The following is a 13932-nucleotide window of genomic DNA, read 5'->3' on the forward strand; positions in this document are numbered from 1 at the left end:
TTGGAGGATAGTGGGGACACTGGTGACTTAGCCTTAGTTAATCTCCTCCCCCAAATGCCACCACTTTTCTGTCTCCTACCTGCCAATTGCAAAGTAGAACCCATCTGCTACTGCCTGACATAAGAAACTACACTTGATGTGGGCCTTACAGGTTGGCTTCCTTCTGCTTTTCAGACACATCTCCACCCAGCTCTCCCCGGACTCACAAATCCTTGTACAGGTTTACATTAGTAGCTACCTCCAGGGTTTATCTTTGGAGAGCGGACTCCGTTATTTGGAAGGTTGAAAGGGAGAATCTGAAAGACATGGGCATGTGGATAAAACAAGCATGTATTTCAAATAAGTAACAAACACACAAACAAAGAAGAAATTGCTACCCTGGAAAGAGAGAAGAGAGAAACAGATGGATGGTGCGAAGTTGGACTATAAACAGTGTGACTCCCTCTTCATGACTTCTCTAAATCTTTACTGAACTTGTTAATCTCATGAAGCTTTTGAGGCAAGTGGAATCTTACAGTGCTGAGCCCAGTCTCTGTGTTTGGATCAACTGTGAGGGAACTGTCCCAGCAGGGATGGAGGTGTGACAGCAGACAGAGGGAATACAGAGGAGGTGTGAAGATGATTTCAGGCTTCCATCCTGTTAGAGAGCGATAGTTTTAACCAAGTGTTACCAGCTCTTCAGGGGTGGGGACCGGAGGTGGGCAGGGGACATCTCAGTTACACACACCATGTTACCTACCATCTTTTGAGCACACCCTCCTCTTCACAGCCCACACCTTTGCCTGGAGTGTCCTTGCCTTTGCTAATATGCAGTCAGCTCTGAAGCGCCTTTCTCCACACCTCTAACTTTCCACACTCTCAACCCCCTCTCTCCACCCTGTTAGTCCCATCTTCTGTTTCCACTGTGTTTTGTGCACACTCTCCTATTATGGCTCTGTCACATAATCTGCAATTATCTGCTTATGTTTCCCTCAGCTCCACTAGACTGTGTGCTTCGATAGATGCAAGACTGTGGCACGCGTTTCTGTGTTTGTGTGAGTGCATGTGTGTACACAGAAGATGTTTCCATTCAGCCTCACACAGAGCTTCATTACTCAGCCACAGACACTAAGCACTCATGTCTGAGGTAAGAGATAAGCAGGCATAGGCCCTGCCCTTCAGTTCTCAGACCAGACAGAGAATCAAGCAGGGATCTATTCAACCCCCCGAGAACTTGTTCAGAGTGCCTACTCTGCAGGATGCCTGTGCCACGTGTTGCCTAGAAAGATGAACACAGCACAATTTTGGCTCCGCAGCTGCTCATGGCCCAGGAATAAAGTCAGGAAGGTGAATGCTGATTACAGAACAGTGTGGCAAAGCTACAGGAGTCACAAACTCAAGCGTTATCATTCAGGGTGAGCAGCGGAAGTGTTCATGGAAATGTGCAAGAAAATTAATCTCAAGGAGTCACAAGAGACTGGTTGTCTCGTCAACATGCTTGTCTTTATCAACTCTTTTTCACATATATATTTTGAGGAAACTATTCTAAAAGTTAATACCTTGTGTGAGAAGCTCAGCTAACATTTCTTCCCTTCTGAAAAGCCAGAATAGTTATTGAGGCTCTAGCCTGTGTCTGGCCTTGGCCTCACCTGGGTGAGGTGCTCAGTGTTCCACTATTGATGTTGCTAGCAGCTCTGGGCAAGGTGGATTTCCATTTGTGTTAGCAGGAAGTCAGAGACCCAGCACCCCAGAATCATCACAATGTGCCCCCAAGTTGGTGACTGCCATCATAATCCTCGCCCTGTGACCCCACAGCATTTGAATCACAAGGATACTAATATGTCAGCTGGAATCACATAATGAAGATAGATGGGGGAAACCATGTATGAACAACCTCTATAGGATTAGATCTAGAATATTCTGGGTAATGAAGAAAAATTAATCAAATCTTATGGAGTGATTGACTTGGAAGGAAATAGGAATAAGTTAGTCCAACAGCTTTCAAACTTCAAAACATTTTGCCACCCCCCATCCCCCGCAGCCCCCAAATGAAAGCTTCAGAAGAAGTCCAGGTACAGATAAATGGATCACTATTGATTAAAATGGGTTAGTCATTTCTAGGAGTATAATTTGCAAACCATAAAGCCTGGCCCTTCATTTTGTAGATGAGGAGCCTGTGGTGCAGAGAAGGGAAGTGACATGCCCAAGGGTTACCCAGTGAGGGAGGGAGGGAGTGAGGACCCACATTTATTTATCCTGGCCCTGTATTCTTCCCCCATCCCCGCCCCCTGCTGAGTGAAAGCACTGGTAGCAAGCAGAGGGCCCTGCCTTGCAGGGGAGAAGCTGGGAGGAAAGCGAGCCTCTATCATTCCACTTTCCTCCTGGACACAGAGCAGCCCACTCATGTACAAAATGTGAAATTGTGATGAATTGTTTGCCAATTTTCTTATCTCAGCTGGCACAGAGGAGGGCTTGTTGGAGAGATTCAAGGTGTTAGAATATTGTTGTTTATCCACGGCGCATCCCTTAACTGTTCTCACAGAGAGATTCAGGAAAGGCTGCACACATAAATTCACATAAATTACCTTTCCAAAATGTCAAAATTAAAAGTGGATTTTTATTTTGGGGATGTGCCTCGGGAATGTTAACCCCTTCATGTGGGTAGAGATGTCATCGTAAGAAAGAGTTGACATCTTTGAATGCAACACAAACCATAGGAACTAACTCCCACACTCCCTCCCCAGCCCAGCATTACCCCACCTGCAAGAGGGTGGCAGATCTTGTTAACAAAGCAGACTTTTTAAGCTCCTGGTCTGCCCACAAATATTTCTCTGGAGACAAGATTTTTAATCCTGTGGTGGCCATAACTTCATTCTTTATTGTCTTTAAATTTTAATGAACTAAACTGAGTGTTCAAGGGAGGTACATAGCTCCTCTGGGCCTCAGTTTCCTCATTTACAAAATGTGGAGGTTAGGTGAGGGCTTCCTAACTCGGCATTCTGTCTTCTCCAAAAGCCAGAGAGGTAGTAAAGAGGGCCCTCAATGAGCTGTTAATATTCCAGAAGCTTTGTAGAAATCACAGATACCTGCAACAAGGTTATAGAGGGGGTGTAAAGGGAGAGGGGGTGGTAGAAGAGGGTAATAGAGGTCAACTATATGGTGATGGAAGGAGAACTGACTCGGTGGTGAATATACAATGTGATATATAGATGATGTATTATAGAATGGTACATGTGAAATCTGTATAATTTTACTAACCAATGTCACCCCAATACATTTAGTAATAATAGAAAAATCCCATGGAATCTTCTGGAGATATCAGGAGACAGACACGGAAAGTGAAGAAAGCAGAGGAGAAACTGGCTGTGCAAGCTACCCAGGGAGGCAGAGAGAACAAGGAGCCAAAAAAGAATTCCTAAAACTTGGTGGGAAAAGGGCCAGTAGGAATGGAGGAACACAATCCCGGGGGCCTTTAGAAAAAGTCCCATTGGAATTAGCCCTAAAGTTCCCCCGAATTCCCGGTTTAACGTAATTCTTGTTTCCTCATCAGAACTAAGGAAGGTTTGATTATTTCCCAACCTGTCCTTTATAAAATCCCGGTAGGGTGGGAGAAAAAAAATCCCCCAATTCCCCCTTTCTTTGCTTCTTACTGGCATCGTGGCCATTCAGTGTGGCCAGCTCCTCCTTTCAGGCTGCTGATTAGACATTCTCAGCATAGTAATTTACCCACTTCCATGGAAGACAAATATTTATTGGGGGTCAACTATGCTGGATCACTTTCTGATTATAAGAAAGCAAAAGAAACTGTCTTAAGACTGCAGAGTTTGTCTACAGGATGGCAATCTCCTGTTATATAGTGGAACAACATTCTCCAGGATAAAGAGATTGGAAAGCACTGAAATGGAGGAAAGTGTCTGGCTCTGATGATCTGGGATGGAGCCCCAGAATGGAATATTAATCAGGGAATGTGAGTAGTGGGATGTGGATTCAAGTCAGAGTCACAGGAGACTTCCTAGGGCCCAAAACTCTTTTGCTTTTGTGGACCTTTCTACCACGATAGCATTAAAACTTATGTTTCTAGAACTTTAAATAGTTCAATGTTTTTTTATTTTTATTTTTTCATCTTATCTATCTTATTTTATTTTATTTGGTTTTAGGCAAAATGCAATAGATATTGGGTGCCCTGCAAATTTCCCTTTTGTCTGATATGAGAAAAATATTAAAACATTTTTTCAATCCTGAAATTGAAATTTTCTCTTCTGATTTGAAACTACACTAAAACATTTCCTGAACCCCTAAAAGTTTTGTGGACCCCAGACACTGTGCCTCCTGTGCCTAATGGAGAAGGTGGCCTGAGTCCAGGTGAAGGAGAAAGGTTCAGCCTGCAGCACTGGGTGTGGGGCTACTGATGCGGGAAAAGCTGGGGGTGAGCTCTGCTTCATGGGAGCTGTGTGCCCCACCCCAGAGCCAAGCACAGCCGACTGGAGCAAGCATTTGGCAGAAGCATCTCCGGTTTACCAGTGCATGAGTTTGATGACAACTTCTCTGCTTTTTTTCTAAATGCTGCAATCGGATGCAGAGAACTAGAGTCCAGGAGTCTTGTTTCATGCTTTCATTGTGTTTAGCTGTGTGACCTTGGGCAAACCCTTTACCTCAGTGTTCCAAAATTTGCAAAGTGAAAGAGTTGGACTAGACATTAACTCTCTAGATATAATTTGTGCCCTATATGCTTCTTAAATATTATAAGAAAATGTAAGAGGGAGATAGATGAAAGCATGTATAAAGGGAGGTAGGCATAATTAGTTCAGGGTCCAGAAGTAAATTATTTTACTGTGATACAATATTAGCTATATGTCTGAATTTGCTGGCAGCTGAGAAATACTGAATTGTTATTGTCTGACCAAAGGAAGGGTAGTACTTCTTTAGGTATTTAGTTGGCATTTTATTGAAGAGGGTGATTAAGGTGACATGACTGCCCCGTTTACCCTGGAGCTGGACCTGGGCAATTAGAGGCTCCTCATTCACTCCCCTGTCCTTAGAATGTCCATACGACCCACTGTTCCCACAGTGGGAGACATTTTCATGGACATAGTTATGGTACTGAGAGAGCAATATGTTGTTGAGGCCATTTGGGCGGTATATGTGACTGGACCCAGCTAAAGCTTCTGTATAAACTGTTAATATTCTAGCTGTGGGTACATAGTTCTACTCATCTTGTGGTGCCCAAGTCAGCCTCACATGTAAACCCTTTTGCTTGTTAAACCTGTCACATACCAACCTGGAGTGGTCTTGGGGTACCCCTTTCTTTGGTCTGTCTTTGCCCTCCATGTAGGGCACCAATTTCAAATTGCACCTAGGAAGCTCCCGAGTTTGCAAACCAACACATTTATTCATACATTTTATTTTTTATGACAAAAGCAGCACAAACACAATTAAAAAAAAAGGCAAAAATTCACTTAAAATCCAACTACCTTAATAAATCTCAACATTTCCCTTCTATACCATGGTAAAAATTATTCAAATCATCATTACCAGAGAAAATATTTTTGCTTTTTTTCACCCAAGAAGATATACCCTTTGCTCCCATGCTGCTTTAGCACTTGTCTGTGTTATTTTAAATATCTGCACAATGGCAGCTGGACAGTGGCGATTCCTTGGCCATTAGGTGTTTCGTTGGTTTCCAATTTTTCATTACCACCCAGAATAAGCAATTAATCCTATGTAGTCTTTTCCTTCTTTAGGATAATTTCATTACATGAATTCCTTGGAATGAGAAAATTAGGTCAAAAAGTATGGAAATAATTGTTTTCTAGGCCTTGATCCTTTGTTTCCATTAGAAATTGTATTCTCATATTGTGTGCTCACCACTCAGAGTCAGGTCTCCTTCCATCAACATATATTTGATCCCCTTTACCCTCTTCTACTATCCTCCCTTCTCCCTTTACCCTTTGGTAACCACTGAACTGTTGTCTGTGTCTATGAGTTTTTGTTTCTTTGTGATATATAGATGTTGTTTTACAAAACTATACACTTGAAACCTATATAATTTTAGTAAACATTGTCACCCCAATAAGTTTTAATTAAAAAAAAAAGAAATTGTACTCTCTTGGGCACTGCATGCTATAATAAATTTGCTGGGCAATCTTAGAGGACAGTGATCGTTTTTAATTCTAAATGGCTCTGGATGGACCTGTTGCAAGGCAATGGAAACATTTGGATTTGGCTAGATTTGTTACCAGTATTAATATGCTTTTAGTATTTGAATGTATATAGTATAAACAGAAATAGGAAGGAATATTTTATCGAATTAGGAATAAACATTGTCTGGGCAGGTGGCAATGAGGAATGGAGTGGGCTGCTGAGATGCATGGTGCCCCTCTGATGTCGGGGAGGTTGTTGAAGTTACATGTCCTTGCAAAGATATCAAAAGAGCTGGAATCATTCTCGATTGAGGTTGGCTGGACTCCACTTTCCCATTGGTCATGTCTGTAAGAAGTTAACTGGAGCTGAGTTTCCTTCTTCCCTGGATCTCACACACCTCGGTCTCCAAGTGCTTTGCTTCTCTTCTCCAAGTGTTTCCCCAGAAGACAGCCTGAGGGAGAGGAAGTGGTGCTAATTAAATCCTCCCTCTGTTTTCCAGGCAGTGGAGCCTTTCGCAGATGTCTGTTGTTAGGCGGGTGTTCACAGAGTGCAGCAAATACAGAAGCAGGCTTTCCTTCCCCAAAGGCACAAAGCTTCCTTCACAGGTTACAGGGAACTTTAGAAATGCACTTCCTTCCAACACCCACTGTAACAGGCGGCAGACCTGCAGAAATAGAGCGTATAACTGCCAAGGAGGCCAAAGTGTCTCACTGATCTCTCTCTCTCTCTCTCTCTCTCTCTCTCTCTCTCTCTCTCTCTTACTCTCACACACACACACACACACACACACACACACACACACACACACACACACACACTGAATTTCTTCTGCTTCTCTGTGTGCCTTGTATTTCTCACAGGTCAATCTCTGCCTTTTGTACACTTAACTTCAAATATTTTCATGGGAATTCAGTGAATCTTCTCTTGTTATACAGCATGCATGATGGTAGGCATGGTGGACTCAGAGCGTGGTTGGGAGTCCTGGGTGGGAGTCCAGGCGCTGCCATAACTATTCAAGTGTTTCCAGATGGATCCCACCAACTCTGGCCAACAGAGACATGGAGATGAACTCATCCTCCTAGGCTAGCTGGGAGGATCAGATGAGAAAACCTGCCACGTGATCTCCAGAGGGCTTTTCGCTTGCGACTTCTAACCAACTGTGTTTTCTCCCATATTCAATACCCTCACAGTGACTATGTATATCTATCTACATGTGCCTGAGACAATCCCAGTTTACTCCCATCTCCCTGGAATAATTGTTAACAGCACCGTTTTCATGCTCAAAAGTGTCTATCTAGGTTTAGGCAACAAATTATATGCTTATACTATTTTTACCTCCCTTGAATACTCTAAGCAATCCCAATTTCAAGAAGGTAAACTTGCTAATGATGGAGAAACTTCTCACTTTCTGGGATTTCACAAGAACAGAGGAAATTGATCCTTCTGGTGAAGCACACTGAGGCAGCCCTGAGAATAAGGTGGCATTCCCAGTTACACGGTGAAGCAGGGTGTGAGAAACCTGCCGTGTAGCACCAGTGCCATGCTCACTGTAGGGATGGCTGTGTGGCCCCAGAGTGAAAACGGAGACCTGATTTCAGGGCACTTTCTACTAGTTAGCATGTGCCTTGTTTCCTTTTGTTTTACGTTGCTTTATATTTACAAAGTAGAAATAAATTCATTGTGTTTTTATTTTAGGTCATATATAATCATTATAAGCACTTAGAGACTTATGAAAACAGAAAATAAAAATCATCTGTAACCCTATTATCCAGAGATAACCATTGCTAATACTTGATTTCTTTTTAGACTTTTCCTAACCACTCTCATGCCATACATGTATATAAATATGTAAGTCCAGGTATTCTCTCATCCTTCCTTCCTTCCTTAATTATTTTAACAAACTTGAATAACATTATTCATAATATTTTATAGCTTTTCCTGTTAATGTATTTTGGACATCTTTCGATAATAAAAATATACACTCATATTTTTAATGACTCCATTGTATTGTACCGCATGGTATAAGATATCCTATTTAGCCGATTCCCTACTGATAGTACTTAGTTTCACTATCATTTGTCTTATATTAGATATAATGTTGAATGAGTGTCTAATGTTTCTATTATATACAGTGTTTTGCTATTAGACATAAAGTGCATTTTTCTGCTCTTAGACACAATATTGTGATGAACGACTTTCTATATTTATGTCTTTGAACATTTGTATAAATTATTTCCTTAGGATACATTCTTAGAATCGCGATGTTTCAGTTAAAAAAACAGGCACAGTTTTAAGTGCTTTGAAGCTCCATTACTACCCAAGAAGCACCAAAGAAAGTGCATTATCACTGCTTTTAACTCTTAAATAAGCTTGCAGGCTGGTGGATTTTCAGGCAAAAATGCTATGAAAGTATTTTTGATATTAAATTTTGAAAAAAGATCTCCGGTGATTACTTCTCACAACTCTTCTCTTGTTCAGCTTCTTGTCCTGTGGGATTAAAGATGAGGAATAGAGCTACGTGCAGCCTCCTGTTCTCCGTTTGGAGCATAGCCTGGTAGGACTGCAGTATCTATGGTATCGAACTGCATCCGTCATTGTCCCGTTTAGTTAATGTGTGGGAGGTTTGTCAGTTTCAGGAGCATTATTTGCTCATGTAGCCTATTTTTCCAGAGCCAGGACACAGATGATTTTTTTTCTCCCTCCATCAACAACATTGTTTCTTCCATTTTTTTAGGCTAAAGAAATGGCAATGATTGGGAATTTAGAAGGGTTCCAGCCTGTGTCTCTGAAGCAAGAGGGAGATGACCAACCCTCGGAAACTGATCAGCTGTCCATAGACATGGGGGACCCAGGCAACGACTCCACATCAAGGCAGATTTCAAGGCAGCCAAGTGTGACCAAATCAACACTCTACCCCAATCCTTATCACCGGCCTTATAGCTCCCGGAAGTACTTCGTGACACGGGTAAAATCATTGATGCTCTTAACTGCTACATAAGACTTCTCCTTAAAATAATTCCTAATATCTCTCTCTATACCACCTGTTTTGCCAAGTGTTTTTATATTTGTTACCTCACATACTAGTCACGATAATTGTGAAGTAGATATCCTTATCCGCATTTTACAGGTGAAAGATCTGAATTTCAGAGAATTTAAGAGTCTTTGTCTCCTCAGTCCTGAGTTCATGCGAAACCTGATCTCTATTAATTCAAGTTCCATGGACAGAGAACCAGTGGCTAGAATATAAAGTTGTGAGCCCAGAGTGGATATTTGTTGTATGTTTGGAAATGACATGGGTGATGGAGTGGAAAGGCTTGCTGAGAATGGGCTGAACCTCAAAGGTCTCCATCGAGATGCTGGTATTATAGTGTAGGAGCAAGAACTTTGAAATCCCAAGCCTGTAGTTGCATTCTGAAGCTGAGCTCTTCCCTATGTAGTGGAGCTGGGCAAACAGATGATGGGGTGGGTGATGAGGACTGTGTCTGTGTGTCTAGATGAAAGAAAAAAAAAAAGATATTTTAAATTTCTAGCATTTGAATCAAGTGCTTCACTGGGTTCTAGTACCTTTGAACACCCTGTCTTGAACTTTCTTTCCTACTTAAGAGACCTTCTTTCCCAGTCTTGCAACATTCTTTTCAACACAGTAGGTAGCTAGCTCATAGGCTGCAATCAACTGGGGTCAAAATCGGGGATTGTGCACTGTGGCAATAGAGACAGTCTCATTTTTCAAGTGTACGTGGGACCTCTTGTTGAAAAAATGTTTACAACTCAATTTTGTAAATAAATGGTAGTTCAGGTTTTGTGACTATTTGTGAAGCGTTAATTAATGAATCCTAATTTGTTAGCTTTTAAAATATATTTTTGGTTAAGATAAAGTTTGAACTAAAGCGACTCGTGTGTGGTGGTTGTGTGTACGTGCTTGTTTGATGATAACATGTACTCACATCACCTATAGTCAGTGACTCTCATGTGCAAGGTGCATTGGCAGGTGGTATGCTATGTGTGTGTTTGTGTGAGTGTTTTTGCATATGTAGAGCACATGGTTTGTTTTCTAAAGTATGTGAATTTTATTTAATATGCAAAGTTAAGTTGTAAGATATAGCTGTGAAGAAAATCAAAGCATCCCCCAATTTTTTTTTTTATCTTTGATATTGGTGATGTATCAGCCTGGATTTGATGAAAGAAGGACAACCATAAGTGTTACAGAATAAGGGATATCTTGTTGGAAGCTGGTGCGGTTATGAGGGCTGGCTGAGCAGTCTATGGAAAGCTATTTTCTCTCTATCTGGTGATGAGTCTGAAGTTGCTATAGGTCAACCAATGGGCATTTGTGAAGTAGAAATAGGTAACAGGTTATAGGGAAAAACTGGATCTTGTGTATCTCCGATCAAGTCTAAACTTGAAAATGGGAATCACTTTCAGGAAAAGCCAGTGCCTTTCTCCACTGAGCTGCACACTTTCCCCACCCAGGGGAAGGAGAATCTGAGGGAGGAAGTCTGACTATAACAAAAAGGAGCTGTAGGTCCGGGTGTGGGCCAGGAGATCAGCAGCTGTGAATATGAGCTGCCCTGGTACCTGGTGGCCTGCACTGATCTTCAGCATGAAAAATGACTGAGCTTTCACTTTGGACTTTTAAATTTTACACAAATGTCTCTTATAGCCATCCCTAATTTCGAAACAGCTAGGAATGAAGACTATTCTAGGAAAGATATTTTCAGCTTAGCTAAATTGATGTAGTCTAAAGACATAACAGAGGTCTTATTTATTTGTTTATTTGCATAATGCTTTTATTTGTGTGGCTCTTTTTATTTTTTATGAAGTAAAGTACCCTGGAGCAACATTGCGAGGTAGGCAGGGGAGGGCTTATCACTCTTGTTTTAGGGATAAATATATTGAACTTTCAGAGGAGTGAAGTGATCTGTCAAAATCACATGCTATTTGTGGAAGAGCTGTAGGTAGACTCTGTATCTTCTGTCTGTAAGCCCAGTGTTCTTCTTACCATAATATACAATTGAATTTATGACACCTTTATAAGGGTTTTCAATGACTGACTTTGCTCCATGTTAAGAATTTCTTCTCTGTCAGGTGTGTAGAAAACAACCCTAAATTCTCAAGAGATTGAGAAGGAAAATCTTCTCCTGACCTTATTAATGAGTTTAAAGTACATGTAAGAACTCTTTAGGAGCTGTGATGCTGCATCCCAAGACACTCAGTGTTTACTTTTCTTCAGACCAAGAGACAGAATATGAAGGGCATTTTTTAGCATACAAATACAATGAATACCCTTTAATATGTGTGAAGATAATGAAAATACAGCTGTTGGCTCAACTGCAACTTGTGATAAGTATTTTATTTTGAATAAAGAAATGACCCAGTTTTACTATCTTATGAATGACAAATCTGATGTTGTTGGAATTGAGAAAATGAGGGGAATGTATGGACGTGTGTGTATATAAATTTACTCATCTGCAAGGTGTGGATGAAATGCCAATTTTATATGGAGGTTTAAATAAGCTAACTTTGAAGAGTTCTTAGTACAATTCATGCCACATCTATTCACATTTCATAAGTGGCATCTCATTGCTATTATAAATGACTCTCCTTCTTTTTTGTGGATTTCACATTAACATTTTTATAATTGGTCATAGGCAATTAAGTTGACCATGATCTCACCATGACCTCCAGGGTGAGGTATAAATGTGGATGTATAGACTCCGTATGAGGTTTCTGGTCAAGATGGCAGAGTAGGTAAACACTGTACTTGCCACCTCTCATGACCACATCGAAATTACAACTAAACTACAGAATAAGCATCACTGAGAATCTCCTGAAATCTGGCTGAACAGAAGTACTGTGGCTAAGGGTACACAGAAGAATCCACTTTAAGACTGGCAGGAGGGGCAGAGAAGCAGGCTGTTCCCACATCTGCCTGTGGCAGTTAAAACTCAAGAGGAGTATCTCAACTGTCGAGGTACCCCCCCACAGGATTCAGGGGTCCCAGACTCACACCAGGCTCCCCAGCCCAGGGTTCCAGTGCCAGGGAGAGAAGTCCTCGCAACTTCTGGCTGGGAAAACCAGCAGAGACTATGGCTGAGTGAGACAGATGGTGGTGGCAGTCCCAGGTGTTCCTCTTAAAGGTCCTGCACATGGGCTTACTCACTGATGAACTTACTCCCTCAGAGCTCCAGAGCTGGGACAGCAGCGTGAAAGGTGCCAGGGACATACAAGGAGGAACTGAATTGTCTGGTTTCGATGTGAGGGCTAGAGGGGCAGCTCTTTTCTAGACAGAAGTGCTGGGACAAGGCATTGTTTCTATGTTGAGCCTTCTTCCCTCCCAGTGAACACACTTTGGCGAGCACCATATCTAGGTCTCCATCAACCTGGATGGCACTGTTTACCCAGCCCTGGTGATTCGCTAAGACCCTGCCCTACCTAACTTGTAGGCACACTCAAGCCACTTCCAGTGGTTTTTCCATACACATGACCTGTCTTAACTCATGCTTTGAACTTCTAAAATATCTCAAATGTTCCCAAACACCAAACAAGCAGCATTTGTCCTCCGAGTGCCCCATACCTCTTGCTAAGCAGCAGCTGGCCTTGGTTCACATCTTAGCCTCCAAGCACAGTGCAGGTGGCAGCCATCTGCAGATTGCTTTGTGACTTATTCCAGGTGGCCCAGGCAGGGCACAGGTAGAGGCTGAACTTGATCTGAGGCAGGGATCCTCCCAGGAGGCCCTGGGAGCAGGCATATCCAGTGGCTGGCTTCCGACGTGGTCAAAGTCCCACCCAGTTGTCTCCATAGACCACATCCAAAGTACAGACCAAGCAGACACCAGAGTCCTGCTAAAGTGAATCCTGCTCTATAGGGTCAGCCCCTCCACAATAGCTCCTTCACTATAGTCATGCCAGTCCTCACAACCACTCAACCTGAGGGGTCAATCCCTTCCATTGATGTGCAAAGAGCAACCAAGGCTTAACTACAACAGGAGGGTAACACAACCCACACAAGGGACACGCCTGGAGCACCCAGCTCAGGTGATCAGGGAGATTGTGCCACTAGGCCCAACAGGACACCTACTATATAAGATCACTGTACTAAGACCGGTAGACATAGCAACTATATTTAATACATAGAAGCAAACACAGGGAGGCAGCCAAAATGGTGAGACAAAGAAACATGTGCCAAATAAAAGAACAGAACAAAGCTCCAGAAAAAGAAGTAAACAAAATGGCAACAAGCAATCTACCAGACACAGAGTTCAAAACACTGGTTATAAGGATGCTCAGTGATATCTGTGAGAACTTCAAAAAAGAGATAGGAAACATAAAAATGGAGATAGAAAACATGAAAAAGAACTAGTCAGAAATGAAGACTACACTATCTAAAATAAAGAATATGTCAGAGAGAATCAACAGTAGATTAGATGAAGCAGAAGACTGAATTAGCAATTTGGGAGATAAGGTAGCAGAAAACACCCAATCAGAACAGCAAAAAGAAAAAAAAAAGTGAGGGGAGTTTAAAGGGCCTCTGGGACAAAATCAAGCATGCCAATGTTCCCATCATAGGGGTACCAGAAGGAGAGGAGAGAGAGCAAGGAATTGAAAACCTATCTGAAGAAATAATGATGGAAAATTTCCCTAACCTGGTGAATGAAATAGACACACAAGTTCAGGAAGTGCAGAGAGTCTCAAACAAGATGAGCCCAAAGAGATTTGCACCAAGATACATCATAATTAAAATGCCAATGTTTAAAAACAAAGAGAGAACCTTAAAAGCAGGAAGAGAAAACCAGTTAGTTACCTAAGGGAGCT

The 13932-nt window shown here is 42.0% G+C and overlaps 1 protein-coding gene across 1 annotated transcript in view; it reads left to right on the forward strand.

The window, feature by feature from the left end:
- The first annotated feature begins 8863 nt into the window (after positions 1 to 8863).
- Positions 8864 to 13932, forward strand: part of TPRG1 (tumor protein p63 regulated 1) — a 49221-nt gene continuing 44152 nt past the window's right edge. Inside the window, exon 1 of the mRNA XM_019667912.1 lies at positions 8864 to 9085. Within this exon, the coding sequence (XP_019523457.1) occupies positions 8864 to 9085 (222 nt within the window). The remainder of the gene's footprint in view (positions 9086 to 13932) is intronic.

Source organism: Hipposideros armiger, unplaced genomic scaffold (genome assembly GCF_001890085.2).
Source record: "Hipposideros armiger isolate ML-2016 unplaced genomic scaffold, ASM189008v1 scaffold_14, whole genome shotgun sequence".
Taxonomy (NCBI): Eukaryota; Metazoa; Chordata; class Mammalia; order Chiroptera; family Hipposideridae; genus Hipposideros; species Hipposideros armiger.